The sequence below is a fragment of the Vespula pensylvanica genome, chromosome 1 (genome assembly GCF_014466175.1).
Source record: "Vespula pensylvanica isolate Volc-1 chromosome 1, ASM1446617v1, whole genome shotgun sequence".
NCBI lineage: Eukaryota > Metazoa > Arthropoda > Insecta > Hymenoptera > Vespidae > Vespula > Vespula pensylvanica.
The window spans coordinates 8984360-9004225 of record NC_057685.1 but is presented as its reverse complement, the minus strand read 5'-3'; the positions used below and the strand labels follow the sequence as shown (position 1 = coordinate 9004225).

General features: G+C 29.9%; 1 protein-coding gene across 4 annotated transcripts in view; it reads right to left on the bottom strand.

The window, feature by feature from the left end:
- Nucleotides 1–1944: 1944 nt before the first annotated feature.
- The window catches only part of LOC122635784, a 42432-nt gene continuing 24510 nt past the window's right edge, over nucleotides 1945–19866 (bottom strand). For 3 of the 4 annotated variants that reach the window (XM_043826457.1, XM_043826438.1, XM_043826448.1), the window contains 3 exons: nucleotides 3461–3721; nucleotides 2899–3111; nucleotides 1946–2432 (listed from right to left, as the gene is read on the bottom strand). In XM_043826457.1, coding sequence (XP_043682392.1) covers nucleotides 2094–2432; nucleotides 2899–3111; nucleotides 3461–3715 — 807 coding nt within the window. In that variant the 5' untranslated portion in view covers nucleotides 3716–3721 and the 3' untranslated portion in view covers nucleotides 1946–2093. Of the gene's footprint in view, nucleotides 2433–2898; nucleotides 3112–3460; nucleotides 3722–19866 lie in introns of all 4 variants that reach the window. The other variant, XM_043826431.1, reaches the window with a different exon arrangement.

Genomic DNA, 19866 nt, shown 5'->3' with positions numbered 1-19866 from the left:
TAAAATGAAATTAGAATAAAAATAATTCTATTATCTATAATAATAGTTTGACATGTAGATGAGTTCTTTGATCTACGTTTACTAACTGTAGGATATTTTAATGTGGATAGTAAGACCAGTCTTATTGCGATCGCTGTTAATTAACAATCTGCACACGAAATATTTCGTAATGTTAGCTTTGATTCTTTATTATCGGTAAGACATATCGATAATAGATATCGATAATATTTCTTAATGAATATTCAAAAAGGAACGTTTGTCATCTACTTTGAAGTTAAACGTTGCAATTTTTGAAAATCGACAGAATTTTACATCGAGATAGATAGAAGAAAAGCACGTTACATTGGATCGTACAGATTGTCATATGTTGCATGCGTCGGTAATATCGGAAACTATATAATTTTATTAAAAGCATTCTATATTGTAGAGCAAAGACATATTATATTCGAAAGAGTGATGATATAATTTTGTAATTTTTATTGAGACTAACTTTTCTTTATTTTGATTGATGATTCTTTATCTTCTTCAAATTTTTAATAATTGATAAGTTTTACATACTAACAGCAGAGCAAGCTTTATAGTACGGAAATGTAGTGATCAACTTTACCGACTGTTTCAAAGAAGGTAAATTCATATCGCGAGAAATATTTTCTCTAGAAAATTTTTCTCTAATGATTGGCTAAAATCGTAAACACAGATCGCGTTAACAAATGCAGAGAGAAATTTTACAATTTCTACAAACAGCGTAACGCCTTGGAAGGGAAAGTTACGAGAGTTATATCTACATACACATTACATGGGTTTTTAAACTTACGCATCATATATCGCGTATAATATAATAACATTGTAATGATGATTTATGATTAAACGATTCTTATTATAGATCGTCTTATAGATTCAAGATTCATTTCTATAGACGTATCTAAAGTTAGATGCTTCAACGATCACGTTTATATAGTGATTGTATCGTCGGATAACAACCTTGAGCGTTTTTCTTTTAAATTGTAAATAAGAAAGAAAAAATCGAAATTTTACGAAACTAATTTCTATTTTCAAAGAATAATCTGTTTTAACGTTTTGTGAAATTAACATTCATGGGCACGGTGCATGCCTATGACAGAATATACAAAAGTGAATAATAATGAATATACAGAAACGAGACAACGAAGTTTTTAACGCTCTTTTTTATGTAATCTTTTTTCGCTCATTACGTTCTATAATTTCGTGTCATGCTTCATGTATTTCTCTTTAAAACACTCGTTCTTCGTTATTCATTGGAAAATAATTGAATGTAAATTTCGAGTATTTCTTTCAAATTCCTAGCAATTTCGTCGTAGTTTCTCGTATTTTACGAGTATCGATTCGAAAGGAAACAATATGATTCTTGTAAAAGAAAATCAGCTTTTTATCTTTATTATGCAGATTTATGAAAGGCGACGTTCAGTTTTTTAAAGAGTTCCGAAATAATCCAATATTCCATCTAATGTAACGATATCCTGTAACGAAAATAAATGATCCCCCGAAAACTTAGATGAATTTCAGTCTTCCATTTATCTAGTATTCGGAAACGACGGTATAACAAAATCCATGACGATGAAATCGATGAAATATCGAAGAGTTCAAATAAAATTATCCGAAAGTGAATTTAATCTGGACTCGATGGAAATTTATCGATTCCTATCATCGTCAATTTTCCTTTGCAAATTATTTCCTTTTAATCGGGAAACGGGAAATGTTTGTGCTAAAAAAAAAAAAAATAAAATAAAATAAAATAAAATAAAATAATAAAAAAAAAACATAAAAGAAAAAGAAAAAAACGGAACTCTTGTCAACTCCGCACGAAGTTTCTTTTTTCGTAAAAAAGAAAGAAATAAGAAAAAATATATCGGACGAGAAGAGAGAGAGAAAGAAAGAAAGAAAGAAAGAAAGAAAGAAAGAAAGAAAGAAAAAAGAGACAAAAAGAAAAGAAAAGAAAAGAAAAGAAAAGGAAAGAAAAGGAAAGAAAAGAAAAGAAAAAAAGAAAGAAGATTCGATTCGATATAAGGTGAAGAGGTGAAGTGAAACTACGAGGATTTCGCGAGGTTGTCCGTGACTCAGAAACTTGCCTCGAGGGAGTTCTCTAGTTCGCTCAAGGCTGGCACCAACGTTTGAAGGGAGAAATATCGCGATCGATCGGCAGCATCGACACTCGTCACGTGCTGGAATTGGCACGGCTGGCTTATGTTGCTCTTCGCTGGTAGGACGACCTTCTTCTGCGGCACCTTCTTTTTCTTTTTACCTGGCACAGAGAGACTTATGTTCTCTGGACACGAGACCAGTCGTTCTATGTGTTGCCACAAATCGTTCGCTGCTTTCGGATTGTCGAAGCTTAATCCAGCCAAACGTGTGTGGTCCGATGAGAGACACATTGTGTGAAATGCTGGTCCCGATACCTACGTCAAATTCTAGTGTAGGTATTTGCTTTTTCTGTTTCCTTTTTTTTTCTTTTCTTTTTTCATCTTACGTCTTAATCTGTTATCTAAGGGTAGACGAGTTAACTCGTCGCGAAATTATTCGTGATTAAATTAAGTTATTTCTATAATTATTAAAGGAGAAATAAATTATTAAATTTCTGATTTCTATTAAAAGAAAGTTAGATCTTTCTATTCCTTCTTTTGTTTTTTCTTCTTCTTTTTCTTATAAAAATAATTTTCATTTCAACTTACGTTCGTCGATCAAAGATTTTCTTAGTTAATGGATTAACAAATGTTCATTCTATTCGATTTGGAAATGATATAAATGCTTTTGTTTTAGACACGTTATATCCATCTAACGTCTTGCTTCTCGTCTCTTTTTAAATTTATCGATTATGATGTCTTAAATTATAGAGAATTAAAAATATAAAAGAAATAAACATACCTTATAGGATGAAAGATTATCGATAGTTTCTCGCCACAATGTGAAGCAAGTGCCTCGCTCGGCTAACAAAATCTGAATACGTCTTTTAGATCTTGATCGTGTTTCTCCAAGATCGAGGACGACAACCGGTATTCCGGTGAATCGAAGTTCCCACCTTTCAGTTTGCGAGGCGCTACCAAGATACAAGTTTGCCAGTGATTCGCATACGAATACCTGTAAATTCAAGGACAAAGATAACAAAGTTAAAATATGTATAATGTATAAAATATGTATAAAATAAGTATGTTAATATATATATATATATATATATATATATATATATATATACATGTATACGTATATACATATATATATATGTGTGTGTGTAGATATTTAAATATGCAAATGAACCTGTGTATTCTTCGTGTATAGGTACTATATAATAATATATGTATATATGTATAATATAATATAATAATTATAACAATTTATAATATTCGTGTGCATATATATATATATATATGTATGTACAATACTATGTATATAAATAGATATAATGTATATATTGTATTTCAAATATTACCTGTGACTTGAGTCCACGAAAGAACGTCTCCAATTGTTCGCGTTCCATTTGGCTGACCGGATCCAATCGTGATTCGTCGCTGTTTTCGGAGCTGTCGCTTCCTTCGTAGCTGGAAGTAGCGGAAGTATCGGCCTCACCGGTCGATGACAATCGTCTTCTGGTTGTGCCACTATATTCGCTATAGTACGATGAACTATGTAAAGAAAGATTCGATTGTAGTGCAGGACAAGAGGACGCATAGACTGGTCCGTTCATTTTGCCCTAAAAAAGAAACAAAAATGATATTAGAATCTATTAGATCTATTAGAAATAATATTAGATCTTACAGTTTTTCTTCTTAGCATTGTTTTACATTATTTATTTGATTGCTTGTATTTCAATATCGATTTCTCGAAACAGTTTTGATAAGGAAATATTATTTTATATATCTCTTATATTTTATAAATATATTATGTTTTATATAGGATTAATATCTCTAAGGAATTTAGAATTTCAACAATTTTCCGCTTATCTAGTGTCTAAGCCCGTTAAATCGAATATGTCCGATGAATTACATTCAGCTAAATATCACAAATCAAACGGTGAAAAGACCTCGAACATACGTTATTCGGGCGAACGTTAAATCCTATTTGAACGGAATCGAATGGTTAGAGTTTATAGCGTATAAATGAGCGAGTCGGCTTTTCTTCACGTTCAAATGCGTTTTAATGGTCGCAGCGACTCCACTCCATTTATCATCCTCTTATCTTCTCTCTTTCCATCAATATGACATCGAAATCAAATCGATAGGTAAGCTATAACAAAATATTACGCTCGATTTCGTCTAAAAGCGAGGGGACTTTTGTATGATCGAGAAATAGTCGCTCTTTTTTCGTGTGTATTTACGCTTATGTACGAAAGCTCATCGATTTTATGAAAGCCCCGGTCTGAAGTTTAGATTCTTCTATAAATAGCTCAGCAGTCTTTGTATGTCGAGTCATTTCCTTTCGATTTTATCCTCGAATGTTATACGAGTTGAACTTTACGATTAAAGTGGAGAATCTATTAAAGAAAATAGTTGTTACCTATAAGTATGATAGAGTATATATATATTCTATATTATATATATATATATATACACAAATACATATATTATATAATAAATAATAAGTAAAAAAATATTTCATAAAGAATAAGTCTCACTAGAATAAAAATTTCTTGGGAAGTCATAAAAATGATTTCGTAAATAAATATATCATTAGTTGTAATGAAAGTCTTTCTTAATAAGATTTCATTCGCAATAATTATGTATAGAATAAGAGAAAATATAGAATAGGAAGAGAAATAAAAATAGAAAGAGAGAAAGAGAAACTGTTTTAATCCGATCGATTTTTCTAATCTTTCCTTCGTTTTTTTCTCTTTTTTAATTGACCTCGGTGGTGCAAAGAACTGGGTCGTCGACTTTGATGCTGTGACGCAAGAGATACAAGCAACTTCGTAAAAGAACTAATCAGTCAATGGCGTACCGACAACGACCCACTTAACCTGAACGAGAAAAGCCCATCTTCCGATGGCCTTAATTTGATCTCACTGCTTATAATCACCTACATACATGATAAATTAATAGGTGTCCGCTTGTAAACGAACACCACTGTGTTTAAATGAGGGGAGGATGAATCAGAGTTTCGATGGAAGCTACCAAAGTATGTAAAAGGCCATCATCGTACTCTTTGAACATTTTCGCTCCAATTCATATCTTTTTCGATAAATCGATCGTAGTTTATAAATTATCGTAAACACCGAGTTCACTTAAATATTAATAGAAATAACGATCATCAGCTTATCTTGATCTCCTAATCAGTAAAAACGATATTCGACGATGAGTTCGAGAGAAGCAAACGATCTTTATGCCTTTCCTTGTGTTTATCGATGACAACGATTATAGCTGATGCATAAATCTCTCCGGCGACTGAACTTTCCTTTTTGCATTCACGACCATGCGTCATCTGTGATACGCTGATCTCACTTTTATCCAATGATCTTTCCAGGAAGTTACTTTAACGAGATTGTTATAATGATTTGTTCTATAAAAAGAAAATATAAACGTTGGATGAGCCTTTAAGCTGATTTAAAAATTGGTTTTTAATTAAAAAAAAAAAAAAAGAGAGAGAGAAAAAGATCATAGATATTTTAGAAAATCGAATGAAGGTATCTCTCTTTCTCTCTCTCTTTCTCTCTCACTTTATTTTGGTTATATTGAAAACGTAGCTAACTTCGTATCAAAAAATGCATCCCGATGATTTCAATAACTTGGATAGACATCTTTCCCACCCGGATGTATCGTCCTTTGAAAAATGAAATCGATAAGGGTGGATTCTCTCTTAGTGATACACAATAAGCCCACATACGTTATAAATGATCTCACGCTATAGATCTTCTACCAAAGGATTTACTATCGGTATATCGGTTCGATATAACAATAGTAATTGAAACGCGATAACTATCGATCGGGATCAGAAATCTACACCGGAAGTGTATCATTCGCATTTTGTCGCGTTTAAGAAGAATACAAAATTATTATCCAAAGAGTGATAAACCTTTATTATGCAGTTTGATCTTTGGTAAATCGAAGATAATCGAAGTAATACGAATTAGAGTGAGAAAATATGCATTTAAAATTAATATTAAATAATTATTTTTCTTATTATTGCATTGCATTATACATATTTTTTTGTCATTATAATAATTATTAGCAAATCTGAAATAATTACTTTAATTATTACAATTTTAAATACAACGATTTTTGTATATTATTATTGCAATAATTACAATGGAGTTTTACAATATGCGATATTAATGTATAGAATTTCATTTATAGTAAAATTTTGAATTTGAAGTAACAATATTTAAAATATTACTTTCTTAATAGCGCCGATATAATTATTACAAAGTTCATTATATTTAATACATTAATATTTTTAATATCAACATATTCACAATTATTAAAATCATCATTGAGCGCAATAAAATAGTTACAATTTCTCATATATATTTATACAAATATATGAAGATATTTAACATACATAAATACATATATACATACATATGTATATACAAACAATATGTTTAGATTTTCATATCGTAATATACAGGAGATGGAATCGATAGTTAGTATCAGATACGCTCTATTTATCGTTCGATTCATAACGAGCTTCCTAACGAATATATTCGTGTACAGACGTTTTTATGTATTGTAGGCGGCATATGTAATCACATCGAGTGTATATAGCGGGAAACTGTAATCGATAACGTTTCGCGATGGACGATAAATGAGCTAGCGACATCGTCATACCCGAGTAGTTAGACAAATTACAGATTCGTAGATGGTCGTCTAAGTACTTACAATGTTCGAGTTAGTAGTAACTAGAAAGCTTCTAAATAGCTCAAGAATTTCTTTCTACTCGCGAGTAGGAAATTTCTATACAGCAGACAGTCAGGATTTTATGGTCCGCCAAACGGAAAAGAATATGAAACGGATTTCCTTGTTGGTTCTACTATATTTTTTATTACTAATACTGATTATATACTGCGACTTTGATCATTTTATTTCTTTTATATTAACTGCTGGAATAACCTATTTATATGTATTTTTGATTCCTGAGTTTGTTCAATAATATTCAATAATATTTAAGTTTTCCTTTCTTTTTTTTCAAATCAAATATGCTACGATTCTTTAAAGATATATAATGGAATTGAATATAATCGTAAACGCACGATTTTCCATGTTTTTGTAGATATTCTGTTATTATGTGAGACTTTACGATTATCTTCGAAGATTTCCGAAGTTATCAAATTCTAATATCTTACTTAATTTGCATATATCACTTTACTGTTACTTTATATATTATTAATAAAAATAAATTGGTCAGAAAACAATTTTAGAGATGATAAATAAATAAAAATAAATAATTTTTATATGTGATAACATATATGTAAAGTTAATGTAGATATAAGAAAATAAATCGATTGCACATGCACGATGAAAATCGTAATTGTTTCAATATTTGAATTGGTGCGATAAAGGTTCAGTTGAACCTTACCAAGCTTGCAACGGAAGCTATATTATTTTTGTAATTACAAGTAATTAGTATATTTTTTTTTATAGCGTACATTTTCTTTTAATATTTCGATTAATTTCTGAAAACATGATTTTGATGGTGTATTGTTAGAAAATCGTGGTGACATCACAAAAAATTATTCGCGAAAATAAAATTGATGTCCCTTTTATTTGTATTTTTTATCGGACTTTTCAATTATTTATTTTGATAGTTTGAACCGATAGATTATTCATTTTTACAGTTTATTTGCTCGTATATCCTATTAAATTGTCATATTTTTCGATTTGTAAGTCAAAATATTACAAATTCTATTAGCGTGCATATGTTCGGTGGTGCCATTTTTGCAAATGGTGGGACCGTCAATTGTTTCATTGGTCGCTTCGACGCCATTTTTTTCTCTATTGACGTCAAAAACCTGCACGTCGTTCTAATTATAGGTAATTAGTATATTTTTTTTCAATGTACCATTTTCAATTTACCATTCTTAATACATCAATCGATTGTCAAACATCGGATTTTCACAAGTCGTAGCAAAGTATTTAAAAAATATTAATGAAAGTAATATTCTAATATATTCCTTAATTACTAATGAAAATATCGGCAGTTGTTAATATTTATTCTTGAATTTTCAAGTCTTATCTTTGCAATACCATTAATCTATTTGTGTTTTAAGGCTATTTATTATTTAATTAATCTCGAAAATTTAAATTTTACATAATATTTTATTTTTATATGTATCATATATATATAGGTGTATGTATGTGTGTGTATATATATATATATATATATATATATATATATATATATACATATATACATACGATAACGACGACATATATACAAAAATCAATTTTATTCCATACTAATAATAATATTTTATTTTTTCGGATTTCATCGTATTCTACAAATCGACAGATTTTAACACGAAGTACGTATGTACGATTATCGTTGTTTATTCGTAGTTGTTGTACACTATACATCCAGATAAGTGTTTCAAAGTTAAAGATAATGAACGGGGAGCGAGGCGAGGTTCAGTTGGATACAACATGGACTTGTAGTTAACCCATTATGAACAACCCGCATGGCACACTCCGACCAAAAGTTCTGAGAGACATTCACTATTACCAGTTGCAATGGTGAGTTCATCAAAAGAGAAGCTAGTTGTAGTAGCTATATTTTGTGCAGAACAGGAAAAGCAGGAGAAGTGTATCTCGCGGAAACACAGAAAATATTTAAAAAGAGCATGAAATATTTAAAAAGAGAAGTGATTATGGCAAATTCATCATCCATTTTAGGATTTATTAAAAGATGATACTAAATTTTGTTTATTCCGCTTGATAATTTTGTAATTCGTATTCATTTACAAGGTCAGCAATTTTTTTTATATTTCTACTTGGTTTTGTAAGGAAAAGATTCTCAGTGTTTTCTTTATAATCTTGAAAAAAACAGTCAAAGTATTAGTTAAACCACTGTCTTTATAGGACTTATTCTTTTTATTTTGGAAGTAAACTTGTGCTACCGAAGCACGAGTGACTTCTTTGCCTTTATTCTTTTTAGTCAGACTACGGCCTATTACTTTAGAGGCAGCTTTTCGTTCGTGAAGTATTCTTTGTTGGGGTTGTTAAACACGTTGTTGTGGTTCTTGTGCAATTTTCATTCTTTTCTTAACGCCATTAATATTGACGTCTGAGTTATCTATCGAAATTGTTTGATTAACAAAATTATTGCTGTCTTCAGAATCAAGTATTATGTTTGTAATCTGATTGCTTTCTTTAATATATGGACGTAAAACGATGTTATATTTTCAAACAGTTTTCGTTTAGCTGTCTAAACATAGTCTTTTTCTTTTTGTATGCTTTTCGAAAATGATCTTGAAAAGCAATCCATTTCTTTCTGTAGATTATAGCTGAAACAAAAAGGTCAAAATTAAACATATTAAACTTTCAAAATAGTATATATTACACGTTCTTAAATAATTTATGAACCCGTTCAAAGCAGCACTTAATATAGTTAAAATATAATAAATATATATTATAGTATAATTGTATAATTACACTGTAAAATATTTACCTCTCAAAGAATTGAATTTTTCTGAAAATTTTGTTGCCGTGCGTTGTCTTCTTTGCTGCACTGATTTTACGAGAAGTTCACTTGTACTATATTGTAATAAAATTAAAACACAACATCAGAGAAAAAGAAGATCACCTCCACGTGGTTAAAGACGTACTAGTCGCTCGAAGCGAACGGAAATAATGTTACTCGGAGCATTTTGGTCGTTTCGTTCCTGTGTCGACCTGTGCCATAGTGAGTTACAATCCGTTTAAATCAATGCAAAGTAATGCCGCGTTCCCACGAGAGCGTGAACCACGAAGGTGAATTACACTTTTGTGAACTACGACTTGTGTGAGCATGCTATCGTGAAAATTACCTGCGACGTTAATACCTTCACGATTCAATCGTGACTAAAGATCAAACCGGTTTGAATTTTAGTCGTGGCAATAGCACACGTGGAACAGGATATTTACGCAGCGTGTATTAAAATTGAACGACAATGATAATTTTCAGTTTTTCATTTTGTATCGGACGAACCAGTACTTTATAATCCGACGTTGAATGAATACAGAGATCGTGATATACGAGTAGCAGTAACAATTCAATGAATTTCGAAGATTTTAAATACGAATGGTATTAAAACAAAAAAAGTAATTTAAAAATTTTTAAACTTGAGAAGTTCGTATTGTTGAGAATTAAAGACTAGGAAAATCTATAAATGAAATAATAGATATTACTAGTAAAATATACTGTAGTTTACGAAGATAATTTTATTCGTCCTTTTCTACAATGAAGAGAAATTATTATTATTATATCTTAATATTTGATATTTATGAGTACTTTCAAGAGAGATTAATTATGCATATATTAATATAAATAATATCTTTCTTTCGTGAAATAAGTAATATTTTTAGTTAATATTTAATTTAATTAATATTTGATGTTCCCATGTTCTTTTACCATTGAAATAGTAACATTTTCCATATTTATTCTGTTTCAAAGTTTGCATGTCTGTTATACATTGATAGCAAATTTTATAAAACATTATTTCTAAATGGATTTCATGAGCTAAAAAAATATGATGGTTCTCTTCTTCGTTTATTCAATTAGGTCACTAGGTATGCACTATAGATTGATTTTTCTCAGCCAAGTTATACAGAAACAACTTTGTCCATTGTTTTTAGTTTCAATAGAACTGAATTTTCAAAAATTTTAAATTTACTACCAAGCATACCAAACGCGTTTTCCGACTTTGCATGCTCTGAAAAGTCTGTAACTATAAATCCTCTCTTTTTCTAATAAATTGCGTCGACTGTAAATTTTTATGAAATATTTTTTTGGCAGATATAGGTCATCTCTTGCAATGATTAAATTGTGGCTACAGTAAAAGCATCGATATCTAAAGTAGCATTGGTATAATAAACTATTTTTAAATATGCCTTCGTATGATTTCCTTCCTTTAGCTCCAACGTCGGTATACCGAAAGCAATAATTACTATCAAGCAAAGCAAGCAATACGATATCGTAACTGTTCTTAATATTGCAATGGCCTGAGCCACTTCTTAGAAGACATTTTATGAGGATATATTTTTCATCGAGAGTTCCTATACATTCTGGAAAATCCTAATGCATGTTGAATCTAGATTCAATGTTTTTCAAATTTTCTTGTATCATTAATACTTAAAAAAATTATTTGTGTTCTCATATGTTGCAAAGAAATAATATTGAAATTGAAGTTAATCAAGAAATAAATGCAGAACAAGTGATAATAGTAATTATTGTTAATGATGAGAGTTTTTCCTCACAAGGAAGAAATAAAAAAGTTCAGCAAAGATTTAATCTTTATGTACTATACTTTAAATAAACTCCAATACGAGCAGAATAAATTGCAGAAAAGAAGAATAACCACGATCATTTCGGCAAATATATAGGGTTGTTATTACGAATCGGATCTTCAAATGCTATGCAATTGCAACAACAAATTATAATTCTGTAGGTAAACAGAACGAGTAAACCGACTAGTGATATAATAATCAATATAGTAACTAGTCTGTACCAAGTAGATACTGCATTTATTTATCTTCGAATGAATTTTATCTTTAATTAATCTTTAATTTATAGCTAATTTATAAATTTTTCAGAAAATAATTATATTTCCTTCTTTATAATTGTAATGCCAATACAAATGTATATAATATTACTTAATATATAATATATAATAGAATTTGTTTAGTTATATAATTTATTTAAAGAATAACAAAAATAATAACATTAACGATAACAATAACAATAACAATAATAATAATAATTATTAATTTTTTATTGACTTCGATAAATTCCTTGAAGTAAAACATAATTGGCTTCACAAGTATACGGAAGAATATTAATTGTCCTTTCTAAAATGCGGAAAGAATATTTTAAACTTCTAAATGATAAAAGAATTATTAGAAAGATTAAGAAATTAATAATTAAATAAAAGAAATTAATAAAATTAAATAAAAGAATTATTAGAAAGATTAATAATTAATGATTATAGAAAGATTAAAAGAATTTCCTATTGTCAAATAACACAATATTACTGTTGATTTTGATTTGCCACTTATTGCTGGCCATATTAAACAAATTTGCAAATCATATTTTTGTCATCCGTAATAAATGTTTAAAATCATCAGAATAATGATTTTTAAGTTTCTTTTTATATAAATTTAGAATCTCCCAAAATTCGAGATTGTAATATCAACTGTCTGACTCAGCATCGCTGTTTCTTGCGTTTCTTTTTGTTCAGTTTCTAGTAAACAAATTATTTAATGAGTAAAAATAGAATAAATTACCTGACAATTCACAGAAATTATTATGTTCATGACCACAATTCGATTTAGTCTGTCGTCAATTCAAAATTACACGTATATAGTTCACACTTTCCACTAACAAGCATAAAAATAACTAAACTGAGCACGACAGCATGATTCAAGTTCGTGGTTCACGCCTTGTGGGTATATAGTAGCATAAAGTAGCCGGTGCCATGCTGTGTTGTATCGTACTGTGCTGAGTCGTACTGTTCGTTCATAACGGGTTCCCTCCTTTAAGCTTAATATATCTATCAGCATATGTGAAAGAACATTTGATTGTTTTATCTTGATTGAAGTTTCAGAAAATTTATCTTCTAGCGGCAATGCAAACAAAAACTATCGAGAATCGTATTCCCTGAGACTACTAGAATATTTCTTCCATCTCACTTCGATTATAATACGATCTTTACAAGAGAAAAGATCGCTTAATTTTTTTGTAGGACATATATAATACCTAATAATTATATTATATAATATAATATGATAATATAATATAATATAATATAATATAATATAATATAATATAATATAATATAATATAATATAATTACTAATTAATATTTTATCAATATATATATTTATATATATGTGTGTGTGTGTGTGTGTGTAATATATATAGATTATATATATTATCTATATTTATTTTAATAAAATGTTCAACGATAAAATATTAATAAGTCTTTAAAAAACTTCTTAACTAGTAATTTATAATCAATTCAAATCTTTTTAACATTCATCATTTTGAGGACAAGATTCAAAAGATCCAGATCATACAAACTCATTGGTTGTAACTGTGATATAAAAGTATAAAATTCTTTTATAAATTTACTAATCGATTGTACATTTTTTTCATAAAATATATCTTGCATGTTTATTAATAGCTTAGATCAGACACTTCTTGTCCGTAGCTGATAGTATTAGAAATTATTAACACCATTTTATAGTTTAAAGTTTACGTTATTAGTTTATAGTAATTAAAATTATTTTATAGCTTATTCAATTCATTAGGAAATTTATTTATTTTTTATGCATTTATTATAAGTGAAAAATACAATATTATTAATTAATTAGGACAGTCACTTTTAAGAAGAATTCATCCCCAAGGATATTTTAATATAATAAAGTATAAAGTTAATTTTTGTTATATTAAAAATTAATTCTTTCGAAGTTAGAATCATTTCAAAATATTAAACTTTATTAAACTTAAAGACAATATAAAGATAATATTAAACTTTTCTGTTTCGAAAATAGAACTAAATAGAGTGATTAATCATAGGGTTAGATCATAAGTGAATCTTTTTTTACCTGAGGATTATCAATTACTAATTGATTAATCTTCGTTTCTTCACTCTATGTTTACTGCGTTTATGCGTGTGATTAAGTGTTACTCGCATGGGTGAACATCAGGTAGTAAAATCACTTTTTTCAGCGAATGTCAGTCTGCGATCATATACGATATACATTCAATTTCTGTGTATGTGTGTGTGTTATTATGTCGTGAATTATACATCGGTATGCGAAATTTCTAATTATATAAATGTGTACGAATAGCATACGACATACAAAGTATATAATCGTTTTTAATACTATATAGAGCTATTATATTATAATAAAATATTCGTATACTACTGATTATATATGATTATATATTAGTAAATACTAGTACTTATTTTGAAAGTAGTTTATTACATAATGGTCATTAATACTTGAGAGTCAATTACAACAAATTGATATGTATGCCTAGTTAATTAAGATATTTAATCAAGTACGTAATAAATTAGGGTGACGTAGGTGGGTCATATTCCCCTAAGTTTACTTTTGCACTTCGATGGTATACGTGAGAATCATGGAGTGTATATGTGCGTGTGTGTGTGTTAAAATGTATCTTTTTTCTTTTTTAAATATAAGGGTAGGTAGACAGGCAACATATTTCTTGTTCGAATATGATTTTAGTTATATGTAGATGAAACCAAACAAGGCTCTGAGTCATATATTTTCCATTTGGGAATGGAAAATTTTGCCTCTGGTTATTTGTAGAATGGTTGTAAATTTTACATTTTCCAACATGTGTATTTCCTATACGTTGTTATTATCTTGCAGTCTTGCATCTTATGATATCAAAACACATGATTTTTATTTTTTCTCTGAGATGTTTAACTAAAATTTGTAATATTTAAACACGTTTAAATATATTAATATTTTGTGCATCAGCAATTTATATAATACATTATTGGCGGTATACAGATATATACGTATATATCTGATTAAAGTTCAGATATTATGAAATATAAATAATTCTTTAAAAATAATTTTTTGTGCTTTTAAATGCTAATGTAATAACTTTATCGATTAGAGCAAATATAAACCATTCTTTTATTTTTATTTTTTTATTAATAATAAAAAAAGAACAGAAAACTAGCAATAAGCGCAATCAAGGATATTTGTCATTTAACGTTGACATCGTCATTCGATACGTTGTACTTATTCATTTCGACATATTACAATAGTTATGTCATTTGATTAGAAACGAAACTTCGTATAAAAATTCTACTCTTAGTCGTCGACAAAAAGACTGAATCTATTATGGCAAGTTCTAGGAAATCGATATTATTTGCGATTTATCAAATGCAGATGAAAGAAATATTATCCATTTAATGACTGCATACTTTGTTGTTTTCAAAAATATTTCTTTTTTTTCAATATTACATGAACATCGCTACAAATCACTTCCGATCGCTACTATTTTTAACTTTTATTTTCAAAATGCAAAAAATATTTTTTATATTAAAAATATTTTTGAATATTAAATCTTTCTACATATTTTCTTTTAATAATAATTACAGATTTGACAATAATTATTAGTATCATAGAATAATAATAATTAATGTAAAAATAGGACAATAGATTCACAGTTTGCAGCTGCATTTGAAGATAGTGCTATCGCGCTAGCAGGATGCATTTTGGTGCGATTAGGAAACATCGTCTGTCAAGTTGAACATACTCGGTAAATTAATGGCTCGAAAAGCCATCCCTCGTTGGAATGTGGCAAATACGTTGGTAACATAACGTTGCATAGCACTATGGTAATCGTAAATGAGGAAGCATGCAAATGAACAAGAATTCTAAATGAATTTTCTTGTACTTTCCTTCTGCATGTATCTTTCGTTTTCTTCAGATAGAAAACAAGATGCCTTGTTACGACGTTGTTGAATACTTTTCTTGCCCATGATTAGTCAACTCGAGTTAGTATCGTAACTGACGGACCTAAACGATGGGCATTATATATTCATCGTTAAATAAATAAATATTTTATTACTATAACTGTTTCTTAAAGACTTTTTAACGTGTCCCGATCGACTAGTAGATGGTAAGCGTTTAAATAAGCACATACACATTTGTTACTTTAAATTATTTTCTTCGTTTATTCATTATTTCTTGTAAAAGTCGTTGTTTAACGAGAAACGTTATTACGTTAATGGGAAATAAAAATTAAGTGTCAATAAAAAGAGAAATGAAAGAAGTCTTCGATGATTCAAAAACTTTTCTTTCGAAACGATATTAAAATACAATATAATATTGATCTGTGTACTGACATATTACCATTATAATCTGTTTCATGGAAATTAATTATTTTGTTATTATGTTACAGGAATTCAACATGTTATGGCATATATTTAGTTTTTAATAAATTAAAAATACCAACAAGTTCTGTTCACTTTACTTAAAAGTTTCTTATACACATATAGTATATAATATAATATATGATATACAATATATAATATATAATAATTAATATATATTTATTATTAACATATATATATTAATATTATATATATATGTATATATATATATATATATATATATATATACATATATAACGAATAAAACTTTTTGGTAGACCAAATAAACCTTTTTTTGACAATTTTCTTTCAATGATTATTATTTCTCTAATAAAAAATAATCCAAAAATAAATTCACACAAAGTGCGGTGTATTATCAGTAACTTCGTGTAGTCCATAAGCAAAGGCCCTTTGATCTTGACACCCTTCCGACAAAATCTCTCTCTCTCTCTCTCTCTCTCTCTCTCTCTCTCCCTATCTCTATCTCTCTCTTTCTTTCTGCCGTTTCTTCTTTTTCTATACCTTCTGAAGTTACTCTTTCACCTCTTCCTTCCTTTCACAGTTTCTTTCCTTTCTCAAGGCACGTCGTATTTCGTGACGGGACAATAAACACGAATACGAACGACGCGATCTATCGACACGACACGATTCTTGCTATCCGTTGTCTCTCTCTCTTTCTCTCTCTCTTTCTCTCTCTCTCTCTCTCTCTCTCTCTCTCATTCTTTCCTTCTCTTTTCTCCTCCTTTTCTCTTTATACTTAGGCCCTTCAAACGTCGCATTGTATATTCAACGTTAGTACCGTGTTTACGCTATTACACGGCGTATACATTATATCTTGGGAACGTTACGCAGTTGGTAGTGCATATACAATACATACATACACACATATACACGCAAATACACATACGTACACACACACACACATTCATAAGTCAAACGTTTGTCGAAGCACGCACGTGGTGTCCCATCGTTGTTGCACTTATCCCAAGGATTACCGTTCTCCGGTGCAACGACCGACGAGAGAAGAATAGTACGCGTGACGATGCAGGAAACTCCGAGGTTCCAGGTTGTTAAGCGGCCTATGACCTTGAGAGACCCGTGTACGAGAAAGGTACACGGGCTTTTCGTGGACGACGATGATTTCAAAGCAGACGTTCCGTGACGTCTTCCGCTAGAAGAAAGTTTTCTCTGGCACAGAAGTGAAATCGATCGGTAAGATATGTTAGAAAAAGTTGCCGAATATATAGGTCTTATTTCGTTTTATAAATTATACATCAGCAATTTTTTTTTCCTACTGCTGAATATAATATAGTATTATAACACAATTTTGGAATTTATACTTAACGCGTTTGTTTTTCATGCAATTAGCTTATCATATATAGATTATCTTGTATTATATATATGTATTGTTGTTAAAGCCTACTTTTACATATATAATATAACAGCAATTTATGCGAATTAAATAATGTAAGAAAAATGAGAACATAATTATTTTTGTGTTATTTCAACGAGCACGAAAGAAAATACTATCGAGCGTATAAAACGCTAATTATAGATTTATGAAGTTTGTAAAGAGAAATATTGAACATATTTAAAATCTATTATTGTTTCTCAACTGTGAAACTTAAATTATTAATATTAATATAATGACGTTATTTATAATAATCATACATTGAATATTTTTTTCAATAATTTCATAAATCATGTTACCTTTACTCATTAAAAATATATTATTTAAGTGAATTAAATATTTGTTAATCTTTTCTTTTTGTTATTAATAAAAAACACGTTTTATATTACGTGTTATAGATTACGTTATAAAAGGATTTATAACAAATTAATTTATTCTCGTTAAAACGTTAAATATGTAATAATACGTATTGTAGACATCAAATTACAATCTCTAATATTAATTTGCGTCAAATATTACAATTATCAAAAAATAAATATGACATAAAATATTTTTAATATAGACGATTTTGACAAATTCTTCCCTATTCATTGTCATTAGCGAGCGTTAAGAAAACATTATTTTTTTAGGTCAATGTCGAATCTTGCGAAAGTCTTTAATCTTTCTCATGACCAGTCGAATACCTACAACAAGGCTCGGTAAAACGAGTAATACCGTGTTAACCTGTTTATCTTGTTGCTTATCCTCTAAGTTCATGAACGGTGTTGGTAATCGTAACGTAGACTCGATAAACCGTTTTAACTAACCGTGTCAAGGAACATTCGATAAAGTAAAAAAGCTAGCTTGGTGTAGTTCACGTTGGCGTGAACCAAATTATTCTCTTTCGAGTAGTAAGCGACATGAGAAAAAAGAGAGAGAGAGAGAGAGAGAGAGAGAGAGAGAGAAAGAGGGGGTTGGGTGGGTGAGGGTTAGATTGACGATAATTGTTCAGCCAATTAGATATCGTCGAAAATAACGGGTTAGACAACGAACTCGTTATTATGGACGTACATTTATTCAGTCTAACTTCTTATTGACAATACGTACGACGAAGGGTAGACTACTACAATGTGTGTATTTACTTACGCTTGACAAGAGTTCCAACGCGATGATTCTCCTTAAAGAGCGGGGGAGAGTGTAATACTAGTAAGTATAATTATTACAGGCTCGTGAATGGCCGTAATGAGAGGAATGGCGTCATCTCCGTGAACGGTTGTACGCTGGAGAAATCGAGAGGACGATACTCTCGGAAATGTGAGCCGAGAGTCCGAGGAGAATTCACTTTCTCGATGTCGTGCCTCCCGCGTACCTCTCTTTCTCTCTTTCTCTCTCTTTCTCTCTCTCTCTCTTTCTCTCTCTCTCTCTGTCTGTCTTTCTTTCTCTATCTCTTTCTCTCGTAGATCCTCGATCATTCATGAATCACGTCGAAGCAAGCGTATCGCCGATTCGAAATTCTCGTTTCTCTCTTGGCACGCATTTCGTTTGAAATACGTCGACCGTAAGCGAGATATGCGCAGCCGAATGAAAAATCAATCTTTCCGAAATACGTGCGAATGTACGTGCGTGTATATGTGTACGCGAAGAGAGGCGAGTTTCAATATTTTAATGACGCGATGAAAATCTTATTTTTCCACTTCGAAAATATTTGTTCAAATCATATTGTACGATATGATTATCAATTTATGATAATAAATCATTCGATATCACTCGATATTATAATTGATATTTATATTATTCGAAATCGTATATAATAGATAGGCATAATATTATCATTATAACGATATCAAGTTATCGTAAAAATATTAATAATCTAATAGTACGATTGTAGAAACTTTGATTAGAACAAATGTGGGTAATCTTTTTTCTTTCAGATAATATCTTATCGCGTGATTCGAAAGAATAAAACGTGATCTTTCACGAATTCGTCATCGATCTCAATACTCTTTCTTTAACCGCAAAACGTTCATCGACCAAGTATCGAGTTGCGAAGCACGATTTTGCGGTCGATTAAATTATCCCCTCGTAGTTCGGTTCTTTTAATCGGCCAAGATGATCGTCGAGATAGAATTTTAACGAGTCTTTCCTCGAGGGATCGACGTTGAAGGGAGATCGTTGTCTCTCTCTCTCTCTCTCTCTCTCTCTCTCTCTCTCTCTCCCTCCCTCTCTTTCTATTTCTTTCTCTTTTTATCCCTTTAAGGACGATCGTGAAGATCGCAGAAACGTGACGTGATGCGGAAAGCTTTCGTTATCTCGCTCGTCAGCCTTTTACCGCAATTTTTTCTCGAATCATTACGTCGCTCAATATCATTTTACAGAATTCATAGACGTCGTGAAACGA